This window comes from Cherax quadricarinatus, chromosome 80, assembly GCF_038502225.1.
Source record: "Cherax quadricarinatus isolate ZL_2023a chromosome 80, ASM3850222v1, whole genome shotgun sequence".
In the NCBI taxonomy this organism is placed as follows: Eukaryota; Metazoa; Arthropoda; class Malacostraca; order Decapoda; family Parastacidae; genus Cherax; species Cherax quadricarinatus.
The window spans coordinates 19,091,132-19,111,508 of NC_091371.1; the positions used below are offsets into that span (position 1 = coordinate 19,091,132).

Sequence of the window (20,377 nt, forward strand, 5' to 3'; positions counted from 1 at the left end):
CCCTGGACACACAAACTTGGACCCCTGTGTGTGTGTATAGGAGGGGATATAAAGGTGGGGGGGGGTGAATGTTATTGGCTTCATTAGGAGTGTCCGTGTATATGATTGTGTACATCCGCACTGTGTTGCTAACCTACCCTCTATAAAACTTACAAAGTGGGGACAAGAGCTAGCTGTGTTTCCCTATAATATACCATCATATTAAAAAAAATAATTCACGTTAAGCGCTAAAACCATGTGAGTTATTCAGCGCAAGACGTGGTGGAGGCTCGATCCTCCGTCTGCTTAGCGCGAAACAGACTCGCTTCCTATTTATAGTCACTTAGATGTTATACCATCACACAGTATGGGTCTGCCTGTCATATACCATCACACGGTATGGGTCTGGCTGTCATATACCATCACACGGTATGGGTCTGCCTGTCATATACCATCACACGGTATGGGTCTGCCTGTCATATACCATCACACGGCATGGGTCTGGCTGTCATATACCATCACACGGCATGGGTCTGGCTGTCATATACCATCACACAGTATGGGTCTGCCTGTCATATACCATCACACGGTATGGCTGTCATATACCATCACACGGTATGGTTCTGCCTGTGATTTTCCATCACAAGGCATGGGTCTGGCTGTCATATACCATCACACTGCATGGGTCTGGCTGTCATATACCATCACACAGTATGGGTCTGCCTGTCATATACCACCACACAGTATGGGTCTGCCTGTCATATACCATCACACAGTATGGGTCTGCCTGTCATATACCATCACACAGTATGGGTCTGCCTGTCATATACCATCACACAGTATGGGTCTGCCTGTCATATACCATCACACAGTATGGGTCTGCCTGTCATACACCATCACACAGTATGGGTCTGCCTGTCATATACCATCACACAGTATGGATCTGGCTGTCATATACCATCACACAGTATGGGTCTGCCTGTCATATACCATCACACAGTATGGGTCTGGCTGTCATATACCATCACACAGTATGGGTCTGCCTGTCATATACCATCACACAGTATGGGTCTGCCTGTCATATACCATCACACAGTATGGGTCTGGCTGTCATATACCATCACACAGTATGGGTCTGCCTGTCATATACCATCACACAGTATGGGTCTGCCTGTCATACACCATCACACAGTATGGGTCTGCCTGTCATATACCATCACACAGTATGGGTCTGGCTGTCATATACCATCACACAGTATGGGTCTGCCTGTCATACACCATCACACAGTATGGGTCTGCCTGTCATATACCATCACACAGTATGGGTCTGGCTGTCATATACCATCACACAGTATGGGTCTGTCTGTCATATACCATCACACAGTATGGGTCTGCCTGTCATATACCATCACACAGCATGGGTCTGCCTGTCATATACCATCACACAGTATGGGTCTGGCTGTCATATACCATCACACGGTATGGGTCTGGCTGTCATATACCATTACACAGTATGGGTCTGCCTGTCATATACCATCACACAGTATGGGTCTGGCTGTCATATACCATCACACAGTATGGGTCTGCCTGTCATATACCATTACACAGTATGGGTCTGCCTGTCATATACCATTACACAGTATGGGTCTGGCTGTCATATACCATTACACAGTATGGGTCTGGCTGTCATATACCATTACACAGTATGGGTCTGCCTGTCATATACCATTACACAGTATGGGTCTGCCTGTCATATACCATTACACAGTATGGGTCTGCCTGTCATATACCATTACACAGTATGGGTCTGGCTGTCATATACCATTACACAGTATGGGTCTGCCTGTCATATACCATTACACAGTATGGGTCTGCCTGTCATATACCATTACACAGTATGGGTCTGGCTGTCATATACCATTACACAGTATGGGTCTGCCTGTCATATACCATTACACAGTATGGGTCTGCCTGTCATATACCATTACACAGTATGGGTCTGCCTGTCATATACCATCACACAGTATGGGTCTGCCTGTCATATACCATCACACAGTATGGGTCTGGCTGTCATATACCATCACACAGTATGGGTCTGCCTGTCATATACCATCACACAGTATGGGTCTGCCTGTCATATACCATCACACAGTATGGGTCTGCCTGTCATATACCATCACACGGTATGGGTCTGCCTGTCATATACCATCACACGGTATGGGTCTGCCTGTCATATACCATCACACAGTATGGGTCTGCCTGTCATATACCATCACACAGTATGGGTCTGCCTGTCATATACCATCACACAGTATGGGTCTGGCTGTCATATACCATTACACAGTATGGGTCTGCCTGTCATATACCATCACACAGTATGGGTCTGCCTGTCATATACCATCACACAGTATGGGTCTGGCTGTCATATACCATTACACAGTATGGGTCTGCCTGTCATATACCATCACACAGTATGGGTCTGCCTGTCATATACCATTACACAGTATGGGTCTGCCTGTCATATACCATTACACAGTATGGGTCTGGCTGTCATATACCATTACACAGTATGGGTCTGGCTGTCATATACCAATACACAGTATGGGTCTGCCTGTCATATACCATTACACAGTATGGGTCTGCCTGTCATATACCATTACACAGTATGGGTCTGCCTGTCATATACCATTACACAGTATGGGTCTGGCTGTCATATACCATTACAAAGTATGGGTCTGCCTGTCATATACCATTACACAGTATGGGTCTGGCTGTCATATACCATTACAAAATATGGGTATGGCTGTCATATACCATTACACAGTATGGGTCTGGCTGTCATATACCATTACACAGTATGGGTCTGGCTGTCATATACCATTACACAGTATGGGTCTGGCTGTCATATACCATTACACAGTATGGGTCTGCCTGTCATATACCATTACACAGTATGGGTCTGCCTGTCATATACCATTACACAGTATGGGTCTGGCTGTCATATACCATTACACAGTATGGGTCTGCCTGTCATATACCATTACACAGTATGGGTCTGGCTGTCATATACCATCACACAGTATGGGTCTGGCTGTCATATACCATCACACAGTATGGGTCTGGCTGTCATATACCATCACACAGTATGGGTCTGCCTGTCATATACCATCACACAGTATGGGTCTGGCTGTCATATACCATCACACAGTATGGGTCTGCCTGTCATATACCATCACACAGTATGGGTCTGGCTGTCATATACCATCACACAGTATGGGTCTGCCTGTCATATACCATCACACAGTATGGGTCTGCCTGTCATATACCATCACACAGTATGGGTCTGCCTGTCATATACCATCACACAGTATGGGTCTGCCTGTCATATACCATCACACAGTATGGGTCTGCCTGTCATATACCATCACACAGTATGGGTCTGCCTGTCATATACCATTACACAGTATGGGTCTGCCTGTCATATACCATCACACAGTATGGGTCTGCCTGTCATATACCATTACACAGTATGGGTCTGGCTGTCATATACCATTACACAGTATGGGTCTGCCTGTCATATACCATCACACAGTATGGGTCTGCCTGTCATATACCATTACACAGTATGGGTCTGCCTGTCATATACCATTACACAGTATGGGTCTGGCTGTCATATACCATTACACAGTATGGGTCTGGCTGCCATATACCAATACACAGTATGGGTCTGCCTGTCATATACCATTACACAGTATGGGTCTGCCTGTCATATACCATTACACAGTATGGGTCTGCCTGTCATATACCATTACACAGTATGGGTCTGGCTGTCATATACCATTACAAAGTATGGGTCTGCCTGTCATATACCATTACACAGTATGGGTCTGGCTGTCATATACCATTACACAATATGGGTCTGGCTGTCATATACCATTACACAGTATGGGTCTGGCTGTCATATACCATTACACAGTATGGGTCTGGCTGTCATATACCATTACACAGTATGGGTCTGGCTGTCATATACCATTACACAGTATGGGTCTGCCTGTCATATACCATTACACAGTATGGGTCTGCCTGTCATATACCATTACACAGTATGGGTCTGCCTGTCATATACCATTACACAGTATGGGTCTGCCTGTCATATACCATTACACAGTATGGGTCTGCCTGTCATATACCATCACACAGTATGGGTCTGCCTGTCATATACCATCACACAGTATGGGTCTGGCTGTCATATACCATCACACAGTATGGGTCTGCCTGTCATATACCATCACACAGTATGGGTCTGCCTGTCATATACCATCACACAGTATGGGTCTGCCTGTCATATACCATCACACGGTATGGGTCTGCCTGTCATATACCATCACACGGTATGGGTCTGCCTGTCATATACCATCACACAGTATGGGTCTGCCTGTCATATACCATCACACAGTATGGGTCTGCCTGTCATATACCATCACATAGTATGGGTCTGGCTGTCATATACCATTACACAGTATGGGTCTGCCTGTCATATACCATCACACAGTATGGGTCTGCCTGTCATATACCATCACACAGTATGGGTCTGGCTGTCATATACCATTACACAGTATGGGTCTGCCTGTCATATACCATCACACAGTATGGGTCTGCCTGTCATATACCATTACACAGTATGGGTCTGCCTGTCATATACCATTACACAGTATGGGTCTGGCTGTCATATACCATTACACAGTATGGGTCTGGCTGTCATATACCAATACACAGTATGGGTCTGCCTGTCATATACCATTACACAGTATGGGTCTGCCTGTCATATACCATTACACAGTATGGGTCTGCCTGTCATATACCATTACACAGTATGGGTCTGGCTGTCATATACCATTACAAAGTATGGGTCTGCCTGTCATATACCATTACACAGTATGGGTCTGGCTGTCATATACCATTACAAAATATGGGTATGGCTGTCATATACCATTACACAGTATGGGTCTGGCTGTCATATACCATTACACAGTATGGGTCTGGCTGTCATATACCATTACACAGTATGGGTCTGGCTGTCATATACCATTACACAGTATGGGTCTGCCTGTCATATACCATTACACAGTATGGGTCTGCCTGTCATATACCATTACACAGTATGGGTCTGGCTGTCATATAACATTACACAGTATGGGTCTGGCTGTCATATACCATCACACAGTATGGGTCTGGCTGTCATATACCGTCACACAGTATGGGTCTGGCTGTCATATACCGTCACACAGTATGGGTCTGGCTGTCATATACCATCACACAGTATGGGTCTGGCTGTCATACACCATCACACAGTATAGGTCTGGCTGTCATATACCATCACACAGTATGGGTCTGGCTGTCATATACCGTCACACAGTATGGGTCTGGCTGTCATATACCATCACACAGTATGGGTCTGCCTGTCATATACCATCACACGGTATGGGTCTGCCTGTCATATACCATCACACAGTATGGGTCTGCCTGTCATATACCATCACACAGTATGGGTCTGCCTGTCATATACCATCACACAGTATGGGTCTGCCTGTCATATACCATCACACAGTATGGGTCTGCCTGTCATATACCATTACACAGTATGGGTCTGCCTGTCATATACCATCACACAGTATGGGTCTGCCTGTCATATACCATTACACAGTATGGGTCTGGCTGTCATATACCATTACACAGTATGGGTCTGCCTGTCATATACCATCACACAGTATGGGTCTGCCTGTCATATACCATTACACAGTATGGGTCTGCCTGTCATATACCATTACACAGTATGGGTCTGGCTGTCATATACCATTACACAGTATGGGTCTGGCTGCCATATACCAATACACAGTATGGGTCTGCCTGTCATATACCATTACACAGTATGGGTCTGCCTGTCATATACCATTACACAGTATGGGTCTGCCTGTCATATACCATTACACAGTATGGGTCTGGCTGTCATATACCATTACAAAGTATGGGTCTGCCTGTCATATACCATTACACAGTATGGGTCTGGCTGTCATATACCATTACACAATATGGGTCTGGCTGTCATATACCATTACACAGTATGGGTCTGGCTGTCATATACCATTACACAGTATGGGTCTGGCTGTCATATACCATTACACAGTATGGGTCTGGCTGTCATATACCATTACACAGTATGGGTCTGCCTGTCATATACCATTACACAGTATGGGTCTGCCTGTCATATACCATTACACAGTATGGGTCTGCCTGTCATATACCATTACACAGTATGGGTCTGGCTGTCATATACCATTACACAGTATGGGTCTGGCTGTCATATACCATCACACAGTATGGGTCTGGCTGTCATATACCATCACACAGTATGGGTCTGGCTGTCATATACCATCACACAGTATGGGTCTGCCTGTCATATACCATCACACAGTATGGGTCTGCCTGTCATATACCATCACACAGTATGGGTCTGCCTGTCATATACCATCACACAGTATGGGTCTGCCTGTCATATACCATCACACGGTATGGGTCTGGCTGTCATATACCATCACACGGTATGGGTCTGGCTGTCATATACCATCACACAGTATGGGTCTGCCTGTCATATACCATCACACAGTATGGGTCTGTCATATACCTTCACACAGTATGGGTCTGGCTGTCATATACCATCACACAGTATGGGTCTGGCTGTCATATACCGTCACACAGTATGGGTCTGGCTGTCATATACCGTCACACAGTATGGGTCTGGCTGTCATATACCATCACACAGTATGGGTCTGGCTGTCATACACCATCACACAGTATAGGTCTGGCTGTCATATACCGTCACACAGTATAGGTCTGGCTGTCATACACCATCACACAGTATGGGTCTGGCTGTCATATACCGTCACACAGTATGGGTCTGGCTGTCATATACCATCACACAGTATGAGTAGTATATACCTAGAGTCTACCTGGAGGGAATTCCAGGGATCAACGCCCCCGCGGCCCGGTCCACGACCAGGCCTCCCGGTAGATCAGGGCCTGATCAACGAGGCTGTTACTGCTGGCCGCACGCAATCCAACGTATGAACCACAGCCCGGCACCGTCTTTGGGTATCTGTCCAGTTCCCTCTTGAAGACAACCAGGGGTCTTCCCGTAATGCCCCTTATTGCTGCTGGGAGGCTTTTGAACAGTCTTGGGCCCAGGACACTTATTTTGTTTTCTCTTAAGTGTACCAGTGACGCCCCTACTTTTCACTGGGGGTATGTTGCATCGCCTGCCAAGTCTTCTGATTTCGTATGGAGTGATTGCTGTGTGCATATTAGGGACCAGTCCCTCCAGAATCTTCCAGGTGTAGATTATGATATATCTCTCTCGCCTGCGCTCTAGTGAGTACAAGTCAAGTGCTTCCAGGCGCTCCCAGTAGTTAGGTGTTTGATGGAACTTATACGTGCAGTAAAGGTTCTCTGTACATTCTCTAGCTCTGCAATTTCACCTGCCTTGAATGGGGATGTTAATGTACAGCAATATTCCAGCCTAGAGAGAATAAGTGATTTAAAAAGGATCATCATTGGCTTAGCATCTCTTGTCTTGAATGTTCTCATTATCCATCCTATCAGTTTCCTAGCAGATGTGATAGTGGCATTGTTGTGGTCCTTGAAGGTGAGGTCTTCGGACATTACCACACCCAGGTCCTTCACATTACTTTTCCGCTCTATTGTGTGATTGGAGTTTGTAGTATACTCAGTCCTAGTTATTATTTCCTCCAATTTTCCATAACGGAGTAGGTAACGAGGTAATGCAGTCTGACGGTCTTTCTTAAATGGGGCGATGGGTCGTTTTCACGCCTGGTGACCCTCGCAGGGTCGTCTTCACACCTGGTGACTCTCCGGGTCTTCACTCCTGGTGACTCTCAGGGTCTTCACTCCTGGTGACTCTCAGGGTCTTCACTCCTGGTGACTCTCAGGGTCGTCTTCACCCCTGGTGACTCTCAGGGTCGTCTTCACCCCTGGTGACTCTCAGAGTCTTCACACATGAGCTACTAAGTCTCTGCGAAAAACACACCTTAAGCCAGCAGATAGTGGAGCCAACAAGACTAGAAAATACACTTGACCTTATCTTCACAAATAATGAGGACCTGATAAGAGACATAAGAATATCAAAAACAACTAATTCCGATCACAATCTAATCGAAGTCCAGACGTACATGCATAGGGGTCCTGAACAGCAGAATGCATGTACCTGTGAAGGTGTCTTCACAAAATACAATTTCAACAACAAGAACATCAACTGGGACCAGGTAAACCATGTCCTAAACGAAACATGTTGGGAAGATGTCTTAAATGACATGGACCCAAACCAGTGCCTTGAAAGGATCAACTTCCTGGTAGCCGAAGCATGTTCTAGGCATATTCCCCTAAGAAAGAAGAAGAGCAGGAGTAAACTGGAGAGAAAAAGACGCTCCCTCTACAGAAGACGACGAAGAGTCACTGAGCTCCTCAGGAGTGCTAGAATATCTGATACACGAAAGGAGGCGCTGACCAGGGAAGTGGAAACTATCGAACTTAAGCTAAATGACTCTTACAGGAACCAGGAGAGGCAGGAGGAGCTTATTAAAGCTATTAGTGAAATTGAAAGAAATTCCAAATATTTCTTTTCATATGCCAAAAACAAGGCAAATACCACATCTAGTATCGGGCCCTTACTCAGACAGGATGGGACTTACACAGACGACAACAAGGAAATGAGTGAAATATTGAAATCCCAGTACGACTCTGTGTTTAGTGAACCACTAATCGGTCTGAGGATCGACGACCCAAATGATTTCTTCATGAATGAGCCTCAAAACTCCATAAATGTATGCCAGATTTCCGACATTACCCTAACTCCGATAGATTTCGAAAAAGCCATTGACAACATGCCTATGCACTCAGCCCCGGGCCCAGACTCGTGGAACTCTGTTTTCATTAAGAACTGCAAGAAACCCCTCTCGCGTGCCCTAAGTACACTATGGAGGAGGAGCTTGGACATGGGTGAGATTCCACAGTCACTTAAAACAACGGATATAGCCCCGCTCCATAAAGGTGGCAGCAAAGCATTAGCTAAGAACTATAGACCAATAGCTCTGACGTCCCACATCATAAAAATCTTTGAAAGACTGCTAAGAAGCAGGATTGCAAATCACCTGGATTCCCAAAATCTGCACAATCCAGGGCAACATGGGTTCAGGGCAGGTCGCTCCTGCCTCTCACAACTACTGGATCACTATGACATGGCCTTGGATGCACTGGAAGAAAATCAGAATGCAGATGTAATATACACAGACTTTGCAAAAGCATTTGACAAATGCGATCATGGCGTAATAGCCCATAAAATACGTGCTAAAGGAATAACTGGGAAAGTGGGGAGATGGATCTTCAACTTCCTAACAAATCGAACACAAAGAGTAGTGGTCAACAGAGTTAAATCGGAGGCTGCCATAGTGAAGAGCTCTGTTCCACATGGCACAGTACTCGCCCCCATCTTATTCCTTATCCTCATATCAGACATAAACAGAGATATACACCACAGCACCGTATCATCCTTTGCGGATGATACTAGGATCTGCATGAGGCTGTCATCTGCTGAGGACGCGGTTAACCTCCAAGAAGATATAAACAAAGTTTTCCAGTGGGCAACGGTAAACAATATGATGTTCAATGAGGACAAATTCCAACTACTCCGTTATGGAAAACTGGAGGAGATAATAACTAGAACAGAGTATACTACTGACTCCGGCCATACAATAGAGCGGAAAAATAATGTAAGGGACCTGGGAGTAGTAATGTCTGAGGATCTCACTTTCAAGGATCACAACAGTGCCACGATCGCACGTGCAAAGAAAATGATAGGATGGATAATGAGAACTTTCAAAACGAGAGATGCCAAGCCCATGATGATCCTTTTCAAATCACTTGTTCTCTCTAGGCTGGAATATTGCTGTACATTAACATCCCCATTCAAGGCAGGTGAAATTGCAGAGCTAGAGAATATACAGAGAACCTTTACTGCACGTATAAGTTCCATCAAACACCTTAACTACTGGGAGCGCCTGGAAGCACTTGACTTGTACTCACTAGAGCGCAGGCGAGAGAGATATATCATAATCTACACCTGGAAGATCTCTGGAGGGACTGGTCCCTAATATGCACACAGCAATCACTCCATACGAAATCAGAAGACTTGGCAGGCGATGCAACATACCCCCAGTGAAAAGTAGGGGCGTCACTGGTACACTTAAGAGAAAACAAAATAAGTGTCCGGGGCCCAAGACTGTTCAAAAGCCTCCCAGCAAGCAATAAGGGGCATTACCAATAAGACCCCTGGTTGTCTTCAAGAGAGAACTGGACAGATACCTAAAGTCAGTGCGGTCAGCCGGGCTGTGGTTCATACGTTGGACTGCGTGCGGCCAGCAGTAACAGCCTAGTTGATCAGGCCCTGATCCATCGGGAGGCCTGGTCGTGGACCGGGCCGCGGGGGCGTTGATCCCCGGAATAACCTCCAGGTAACACCAGTAAGACTCGTATATGGCGCCCGTCCACCATACACCTATGATTATAATTACGTACATAATATAAGTGTTAAAGATGTAGGGGTAGTACATCGCCTGGGAGGATGGGGGAGCAATGAGGTTTGAACCAATGATGGACAAGTGTAAGAGCCCCTCACTAGTGTCAAGACACTTCCCCTGGGAAAGAAAGGTGGGTGGGTGGGTGTACTCACCTATTTGTAGTTGCAGGGGTCGATTCACAGCTCCTGGCCCCGCCTCTTCGATGATCGCCACTAGGTCCACTCTTTTCCTTCTCCATAAGCTTTATCGTATCTCTTCTTTAAGTTATTTATGTGTGGATCCTGCCTCCACTACAGCACTCTTCAGATTGTTCCACTTCTTGACTACTCTGTGACTGAAGAAATACTTCCTAACATCCCTGTGACTCATCTGAGTCTTTAACTTCCAGTTGTGACCCCTTCTTGCTGTGTCTTATCTCTGATACATCCTGTTCACATTCACGTTGTCAATTCCTCAGGATTTTATATGTCGTTATCATGTTATCCCGTATCCCTCCTGTTCTCCAATGTCGTCAGGTCGATTTCCCTTAACTTCTCCTCGTAGGACATACCCCTTAGCTCCGGGACTAGTATTGTTGCAAATCTTTGCGCTTTCTCTAATTTCTTGACGTGTTTGACCAGGTGTTGGTTCCATACTGGTGCTGCATATTTCAATATGGGGCTGACGTATACGGCGTTTAGTCTTAAATGATTCCTTACTAAGGTGCAGAAACGCTGTTCTTAGGTTTGCCAGGTGCCCATATGCTGCAGCAGTTATTTGGTTGATGTGTACCTCGCATGCACTCGGTATTATACTTACACCAAGATCCTTTTCCTTGGGTGAGGTTTGCAGTCTTTGACCCCCTAGATTGTACTGTCTGCGGTCTTCTTGACCTTCCCCAATCTTCATGACTTTGCACCTGGTGAGATTAAACTCCAGGAGCCAGTTTCTAGACAGGCCTGCAGCCTGTCTAGTTCCCTTTGCAGTCCTACCTGATCCTTATCGGACTGAATTCTTCGCATTAGCTTCACATCTCTCTCTCTCTTTCCTTGAGAGAGAGAGAGAGAGAGAGAGAGAGAGAGAGAGAGAGAGAGAGATGGCTTGTACCGTGTACTTAACTCTCTTAACGCCAACATTGGTTCTTCACTCTGTACACTTAATTTCTCTGCATGCGCTACTTAAGTTGGGGTCAATTATTGAGCATCTTCAAAGAGATACCCTCGAATGGCTGACAATTTTGTTCAAGGTTTGTTTTTGTAACTTCGAACACTTTATTTGATCGTCTTCAAATAATTTACATGGATGGTGTACTGTGACTAGAAAGGTGTTCGTGCAGTTGATATGTGCGGGTGAACTTTGCTCGATTTTATGAAGAACATTCTGGTTTTTGGTTTGTGTTCCGTGGTCTGGTAGGCAACGCTTTCGCCTCACACACTGAGTGTCCGTGGTTGGATCCCCTTCCGGGTGGAAAAACTGGGCGTGTTTCCTTACACCTGCTGTCCCCGTTTACCTAGCTGTAAATAGGTACCTGGGTATTATTCGACTGGTGAGGGTCGAATCCTGGGGGACAAGATTGAAGAACTCCAATGGAAAAAAGACAGACTGTATTTCATGACACACTGACGTTCTTGGGTTATCCTGGGTGGCTAACTCTCTCCCGGGTTAAAAAAACTGAACAAAATCTTATCTTAATAGCCTCTTCTGGTCACCTTCAAACTTTCAACAATAATGTATCATTGATGAAGCAACAGACACATGTGCAACATCTTTATTGTAGACGCTTCACTAACCACTGGCTTTATCAGTACAAATTCAAGTACATAATGTGAAGACAGTAGAACTATGTACAAAAGATGAGGTAATCAGTCCCTCAGCCTTGATGTTGGTGGAGAGTACCGTAATCTTGAGTCTGAAGCACAGGCAGGGTTAGCTGCCACTTATATACTAAGCACAGGCAAGGTTAGCTGCCACTTATATACTAAGCACAGGCAGGGTTAGCTGCCACTTATATACTAAGCACAGGCAAGGTTAGCTGCCACTTATATACTAAGCACAGGCAAGGTTAGCTGCCACTTATATACTAAGCACAGGCAAGGTTAGCTGCCACTTATATACTAAGCACAGGCAAGGTTAGCTGCCACTTATATACTAAGCACAGGCAAGGTTAGCTGCCACTTATATACTAAGCACAGGCAAGGTTAGCTGCCACTTATATACTAAGCACAGGCAAGGTTAGCTGCCACTTATATACTAAGCACAGGCAAGGTTAGCTGCTACTTATATACTAAGCACAGGCAAGGTTAGCTGCTACTTATATACTAAGCACAGGCAAGGTTAGCTGCTACTTATATACTAAGCACAGGCAAGGTTAACTGCCACTTATATACTAAGCACAGGCAAGGTTAGCTGCCACTTATATACTAAGCACAGGCAAGGTTAGCTGCCACTTATATACTAAGCACAGGCAAGGTTAGCTGCTACTTATATACTAAGCACAGGCAAGGTTAGCTGCTACTTATATACTAAGCACAGGCAAGGTTAGCTGCCACTTATATACTAAGCACAGGCAAGGTTAGCTGCCACTTATATACTAAGCACAGGCAAGGTTAGCTGCCACTTATATACTAAGCACAGGCAATGTTAGCTGCCGCTTATATACTAAGCACAGGCAAAGTTAGCTGCCACTTATATACTAAGCACAGGCAAGGTTAGCTGACACTTATATACTAAGCACAGGCAAGGTTAGCTGCCACTTATATACTAAGCACAGGCAAAGTTAGCTGCCACTTTCATTATCACAGTATGTCTCATACGGGAGACTTAGGTTCATCTTATGGAAAGAATTCCTTCTACAGTTTAGGTTCTCTTGTACAAATTTTAATTTCTTGGTTTAATTCCAGAAACTGGAGAAGAACTTGCGTGTTAGCACCTGGTGGTGCCTCTCACAATGTTGTGATCACGTATGTTGCTTTACGTAGCTCGAGTCCCGGTACTGCTGAAAACATTAGGGCACGTTTTCTTAAGACACCTGCTGTCCCTATTCACCTAGCAGTAAATAGGTACCTGGGTGTTAGCCGACTGGTGTGGGTCGCATCCTGGGGACAAAATTAATCTAATTTGCCCGAAATGCTCTACATAACAAGAGAGTTTCTGTATAGTGTGTCACTGATGTCAGCAAAGTCTGTATACACTGTACATGTACTTGTAGAAATAAAGACTATTATTATTATTATAAGTGTACTCTGCAGTCTTCCTCCAGATGATACCAAGCAAACACAGCCTCTCTCTGTACTCCCCTCCCTCCCTCCCTCCCTCCCTCCCTCACCCCCTCCCTCCCTCCCTCCCCCCCTCCCTCACTCCCTCCCTCCCTCCCTCCCTCTCTCCCTCACTCCCTCCCTCACTCCCTCCCTCACTCCCTCCCTCACCCCCTCCCTCCCTCCCTCCCTCACTCCCTCCCTCACTCCCTCCCTCTCTCCCTCCCTCACTCCCTCCCTCCCTCTCTCCCTCTCTCCCTCCCTCCCTCCCTCACTCCCTCCCTCACTCCCTCCCTCACTCCCTCCCTCCCTCCCTCCCTCCCTCCCTCCCTCCCTCCCTCACTCCCTCCCTCACCCCCTCCCTCCCCCCTCCCTCACCCCCTCCCTCACTCCCTCCCTCCCTCCCTCACCTCCCTCACTCCCTCCCTCACTCCCTCCCTCACCCCCTCCCTCCCTCCCTCCCTCCCTCCCTCACTCCCTCCCTCCCTCCCTCCCTCCCTCCCTCCCTCCCTCCCTCACTCCCTCCCTCCCTCCCTCCCTCCCTCCCTCCCCCTCCCTCTCTCCCTCCCTCACCTCCTCTCCCTCCCTCCCTCACTCCCTCGCTCCCTCCCTCCCTCCCTCCCTCCCTCACTCCCTCCCTCCCTCACTCCCTCACTCCCTCCCTCCCTCCCTCACTCCCTCCCTCACTCCCTCCCTCCCTCCCTCCCTCCCTCCCTCCCCCTCCCTCCCTCCCTCCCTCCCTCCCTCTCCCTCCCTCCCTCCCTCCCTCACTAGCTCCCTCCCTCCCTCACTCCCTCCCTCACTCCCTCCCTCACTCCCTCACTCCCTCCCTCACTCCCTCCCTCCCCTCCCTCCCCCTCACTCCCTCACTCCCTCACTCCCTCCCTCACTCCCTCCCTCACTCCCTCACTCCCTCCCTCACTCCCTCCCTCACTCCCTCCCTCACCTTCTCCCTCACTCCCTCCCTCACTCCCTCCCTCACTCCCTCCCTCACCTTCTCCCTCACTCCCTCCCTCACTCCCTCCCTCACTCCCTCCCTCACTCCCTCCCTCACTCCCTCCCTCACTCTCTCCCTCACTCCCTCCCTCACTCCCTCCCTCACTCCCTCCCTCCCTACCTCACTCCCTCCCTCCCTCCCTCCCGTCACTCCCTCCCTCACTCCCTCCCTCCCTCCCTCACTCCCTCACTCCCTCCCTCCCTCACTCCCTCCCTCACTCCCTCACTCCCTCCCTCACTCCCTCCCTCACTCCCTCACTCCCTCCCTCACTCCCTCACTCCCTCCCTCACATGGATACACAGGAAAGCCTTGCAGATAAAATATATATTATACAAATAAATCATGAAAGGTTCCCTGGGTGTATATTTATATTGTAGACAGAACCTTTTTAGTCAACTACCCTCCCGCCCTCTAAATCTCCCTCCCTCCCGCCCTCTAAATCTCCCTCCCTCCCGCCCTCTAAATCTCCCTCCCTCCCGCCCTCTAAATCTCCCTCCCTCCCGCCCTCTAAATCTCCCCTCTCACCCTCTAAATCTCCCTCCCTCCCGCCCTCTAAATCTCCCTCCCCTCTCACCCTCTAAATCTCCCTCCCCTCCCGCCCTCTAAATCTCCCTCCCTCTCACCCTCTAAATCTCCCTCCCTCCCGCCCTCTAAATCTCACTCCCTCCCTCACTCCCTCTCACTCCCTCACTCCCTCCCTCCCTCACTCTCCCTCACTCTCTCACTCCCTCTCAACTCCCTCCCTCACTCCCTTACTCCCTCCCTCACTCCCTTACTCCCTCCCTCACTCCCTTACTCCCTCCCTCACTCCCTTACTCCCTCCCTCACTCCCTTACTCCCTCCCTCACTCCCTCCCTCACTCCCTTACTCCCTCCCTCACTCCCTTACTCCCTCCCTCACATGCCCTCTAAATCTCCCTCCCTCCCTCCCGCCCTCTAAATCTCCCTCCCTCCCGCCCTCTAAATCTCCCTCCCTCCCGCCCTCTAAATCTCCCTCCCTCCCGCCCTCTAAATCTCCCTCCCTCCCGCCCTCTAAATCTCCCTCCCTCCCGCCCTCTAAATCTCCCTCCCTCCCGCCCTCTAAATCTCCCTCCCTCCCGCCCTCTAAATCTCCCTCCCTCCCTCTAAATCTCCCTCCCTCCCGCCCTCTAAATCTCCCTCCCTCCCGCCCTCTAAATCTCCCTCCCTCCCGCCCTCTAAATCTCCCTCCCTCCCGCCCTCTAAATCTCCCTCCCTCCCTCCCGCCCTCTAAATCTCCCTCCCTCCCGCCCTCTAAATCTCCCTCCCTCCCCGCCCTCTAAATCTCCCTCCCTCCCTCTAAATCTCCCTCCCTCCCGCCCTCTAAATCTCCCTCCCTCCCGCCCTCTAAATCTCCCTCCCTCCCTCTAAATCTCCCTCCCTCCCGCCCTCTAAATCTCCCTCCCTCCCGCCCTCTAAATCTCCCTCCCTCCCTCCCTCCCTCTAAATCTCCCTCCCCTCTCACCCTCCCTCCCGCCCTCTAAATCTCCCTCCCTCTCACCATCCCTCCCTCCCTCTAAATCTCCCTCCCTCTCACCCTCCCTCCCGCCCTCTAAATCTCCCTCCCTCTCACCATCCCTCCCGCCCTCTAAATCTCCCTACGTCTCACCCTCCCTCCCGCCCTCTAAATCTCCCTCCCTCTCACCATCCCTCCCTCTCACCCTCCCTCTCGCCCTCTAAATCTCCCTTCCTCTCACCCTCCCTCCCGCCCTCTAAATCTCCCTCCCTCTCACCATCCCTCCCGCCCTCTAAATCTCCCTCCCTCTCACCCTCCCTCCCGCCCTCTAAATCTCCCTCCCTCCCGCCCTCTAAATCTCCCTCCCTCTCACCCTCCCTCCCGCCCTCTAAATCTCCCTCCCTCTCACCCTCCCTCCCGCCCTCTAAATCTCCCTCCCTCCCGCCCTCTAAATCTCCCTCCCTCTCACCCTCCCTCTAAATCTCCCTCCCTCTCACCCTCCCTCCCGCCCTCTAAATCTCCCTCCCTCTCACCCTCCCTCCCGCCCTCTAAATCTCCCTCCCTCTCACCATCCCTCCCGCCCTCTAAATCTCCCTCCCTCTCACCCTCCCTCCCGCCCTCTAAATCTCCCTCCCTCTCACCATCCCTCCCGCCCTCTAAATCTCCCTCCCTCACCCTCCCTCCCGCCCTCTAAATCTCCCTCCCTCTCACCATCCCTCCCGCCCTCTAAATCTCCCTCCCTCTCACCATCCCTCCCGCCCTCTAAATCTCCCTCCCTCTCACCATCCCTCCCGCCCTCTAAATCTCCCTCCCTCTCACCATCCCTCCCGCCCTCTAAATCTCCCTCCCTCTCACCCTCCCTCCCGCCCTCTAAATCTCCCTCCCTCTCACCATCCCTCCCGCCCTCTAAATCTCCCTCCCTCTCACCCTCCCTCCCGCCCTCTAAATCTCCCTCCCTCTCACCCTCCCTCCCGCCCTCTAAATCTCCCTCCCTCTCACCCTCCCTCCCGCCCTCTAAATCTCCCTCCCTCTCACCCTCCCTCCCGCCCTCTAAATCTCCCTCCCTCTCACCCTCCCTCCCGCCCTCTAAATCTCCCTCCCTCTCACCCTCCCTCCCGCTCTCTAAATCTCCCTCCCTCTCACCATCCCTCCCCCCCTCTAAATCTCCCTCCCTCTCACCCTCCCTCCCGCCCTCTAAATCTCCCTCCCTCTCACCATCCCTCCCGCCCTCTAAATCTCCCTCCCTCACCCTCCCTCCCTCCCTCTAAATCTCCCTCCCTCTCACCATCCCTCCCGCCCTCTAAATCTCCCTCCCTCTCACCATCCCTCCCGCCCTCTAAATCTCCCTCCCTCTCACCATCCCTCCCGCCCTCTAAATCTCCCTTCCCTCACCATCCCTCCCGCCCTCTAAATCTCCCTCCCTCTCACCATCCCTCCCGCCCTCTAAATCTCCCTCCCTCTCACCATCCCTCCCGCCCTCTAAATCTCCCTCCCTCTCACTATCCCTCCCCCCCTCTAAATCTCCCTCCCTCTCACTATCCCTCCCGCCCTCTAAATCTCCCTCCCTCTCACCATCCCTCCCGCCCTCTAAATCTCCCTCCCTCTCACTATCCCTCCCGCCCTCTAAATCTCCCTCTCACCCTCCCTCCCTCCCACTCCTCCCCTCCACAAATCCATCTTCCTCCTTCCCATTACAGCCTAACTGATCGGGAGGAACTTATTATTATTACTGAGTAGGAGTGAACGCTAAACACAGGGGTCATACAGTCCATGGGGAATGAAAGGCAATAGGTGGGATTCTAGGAAAAAGAGTACGAGGCCACTTTCTGGGATCAAGAGCATCTCGCCAACATCAAGGGACCTACCATCAGGGCTGGAGCAAGTGATCAAACTAGAAGAAACCAGGGTTAATATGATGGTACATGCACACACCCTGGACGCAGACATGGTAAACAAACATAACTAAGAGATTTTAATAATTTTGTGGCAGAAGATGCTACCTCACTGAGCATCCCATCCTGTGCACAGTACACCAACACATACAAAAAAAAATGAAAGAATTCGTAAAGTTTACAGAGTGTTCTAACCTACGAGGTTTGTTATCTGTTAGTTATGCATTAGTGGTTCTGAGGATTATTTTGCCAGTGGGTCAGTCTGAGACGAGTCTTGGGTAAAACATGAAGCCTCGCTCATCCACGCATGGTAGGAGGGACAAGCCACAAGTTTTTTATTTCTTTTTTTTTTTTTTACTTTCTGCTAATTTTCTGAGTTTGTTATGAGTCCTGATAAGTAAAGATCTCTTGGGATTTTAAGGAAATACTGCAGGATTATTATAACTAACCGTTAAACCCACAAGAGTCATACAGCGCTGACTTGAGGATTAAAAACTATTTAGAAGAATATTGGAAAGTACATTGAATGTAAGTGGACCTTTAAGATTTGCCTGTCATCTCACGTGTTCACAAGAAAGAAAAGACCAGAGCTCCTGTTAGAGAGCAAAAAGTTGAACAGGTTTCCACTTCCCACTCCTCTAACAGGATTGTAGTACCTCCCTGGATGCTGCTGTTTACATTCAGTACTCTAGTCTAAATGATATATACAAATATGCACACTAACACTCAAGTTAAACTATCTTTCACACTTACAACTGATCACACTAAGAAACACACACTAAAATAACCTTCCTTCAAATTTCCCCGAGGTATTTACAGGTATCCAAGTAATTCGTAATGACACGATTGCAAACAAACCATACCACGGGCGGGATTTGAACTCGCGGTCAGAGTGTCTCAAAACTCCAGACTCTCTGACCGCGGGTTCAAATCCCGCCCGTGGTATGGTTTATCCAAGTAATTATAACAATTACAGTTAACCACTCTGATTTTTTGGACCATCCAGCCTCGTGTAGTCGACCCAGTCAGTCAGTTCTGGGTGACCCATTCAGGGGCTCAAAGGTAGATATGTAAAGGCCATATATCGGTCGGTCAAAAGTTGAGGCATTTACACACGAATCCTGCCGAAGATAGCGTGATAACACATGAGATGTATTGAGTACTTACATATCTGGCGTTGAGGAGAGGCTGTTGGTAACCTGTGGGGCGGTAGTGCTCTTGCTTGTTGATGTTTGTGTGGAGGTCTCCCAGGAAGAGCTTCTTGCTGCCTCCCGTCATGGAGGGGGAGGTGGAGGGGTAGCCGTCATTGTGGTGCATGGAGGTGGAGGGGTTACCACTGTCGTGTGGACGTTGTTGATTGATGGAAGAGGGGTTGCTGCTGTCGTGTGGATGGTGTTGATGCATTGAGGGGGTGGAGGGAGAGTCGTCAGTTTGTGAGTGGTTCATGGAGGAGGTGGTGGTGGAGGGGTTGTCAGAGTGTTGTTGGTGATGCTGGTGTATGGGCGCTGTGATCTCCACCCTCACCAGTTGTAGTTCATGCCAGGCTCCTCCCAGACCTCTGCCACAGTCATCGTCTTCAGTCACCTCGTTGGCGGTCTCCGTGTAGGAGAGAACCGTGTGAGGCTTGTGTGGTTTCCACGGCTGAGGGAGAGATGCAAGAGTCAGTTAACATTGTTACAAACGTTAGGAGCTAACTAAATCACTGTCATCGTGAAACATATATGCATTATAACTTAATGTATTAACCCCCAAAGAAGTAACTGAAAATGCAATATTAACAAAAGATGAAAAAAAAGTTTAAGAACAAAGTAACAAGCCAGTAAAAGAAAGATGATTATCTCCTTAGCATGAATGAGGCGGTTACTCACCACAAGCCAAAATAACCAGCACAAACTGAACTCCACAAAGGAGTCAACTCTACAATGACCTCATGGGTAATAAAATTATATATATATATATATATATATATATATATATATATATATATATATATATATATATATATATATATATATATATATATATATACAGGATGTGTGTGTGTGTGTGTGTGTGTGTGTGTGTGTGTGTGTGTGTGTGTGTGTGTGTGTGTGTGTGTGTGTGTGTATGTGTGTGTTGTGCTGAAGTAAAATTGGTTAGTTAGCAAGAACTCATTTA

The 20,377-nt window shown here is 48.5% G+C and overlaps 1 protein-coding gene across 4 annotated transcripts in view; it reads right to left on the reverse strand.

The window, feature by feature from the left end:
• The window catches only part of LOC128705121 (protein APCDD1-like), a 386,828-nt gene that overhangs the window by 60,150 nt on the left and 306,301 nt on the right, over positions 1-20,377 (reverse strand). For all 4 annotated transcript variants that reach the window (XM_070102216.1, XM_070102214.1, XM_070102215.1 and 1 more), the window contains one exon: positions 19,388-19,861. In XM_070102216.1, the coding sequence (XP_069958317.1) occupies positions 19,388-19,861 (474 nt within the window). The remainder of the gene's footprint in view (positions 1-19,387; positions 19,862-20,377) is intronic.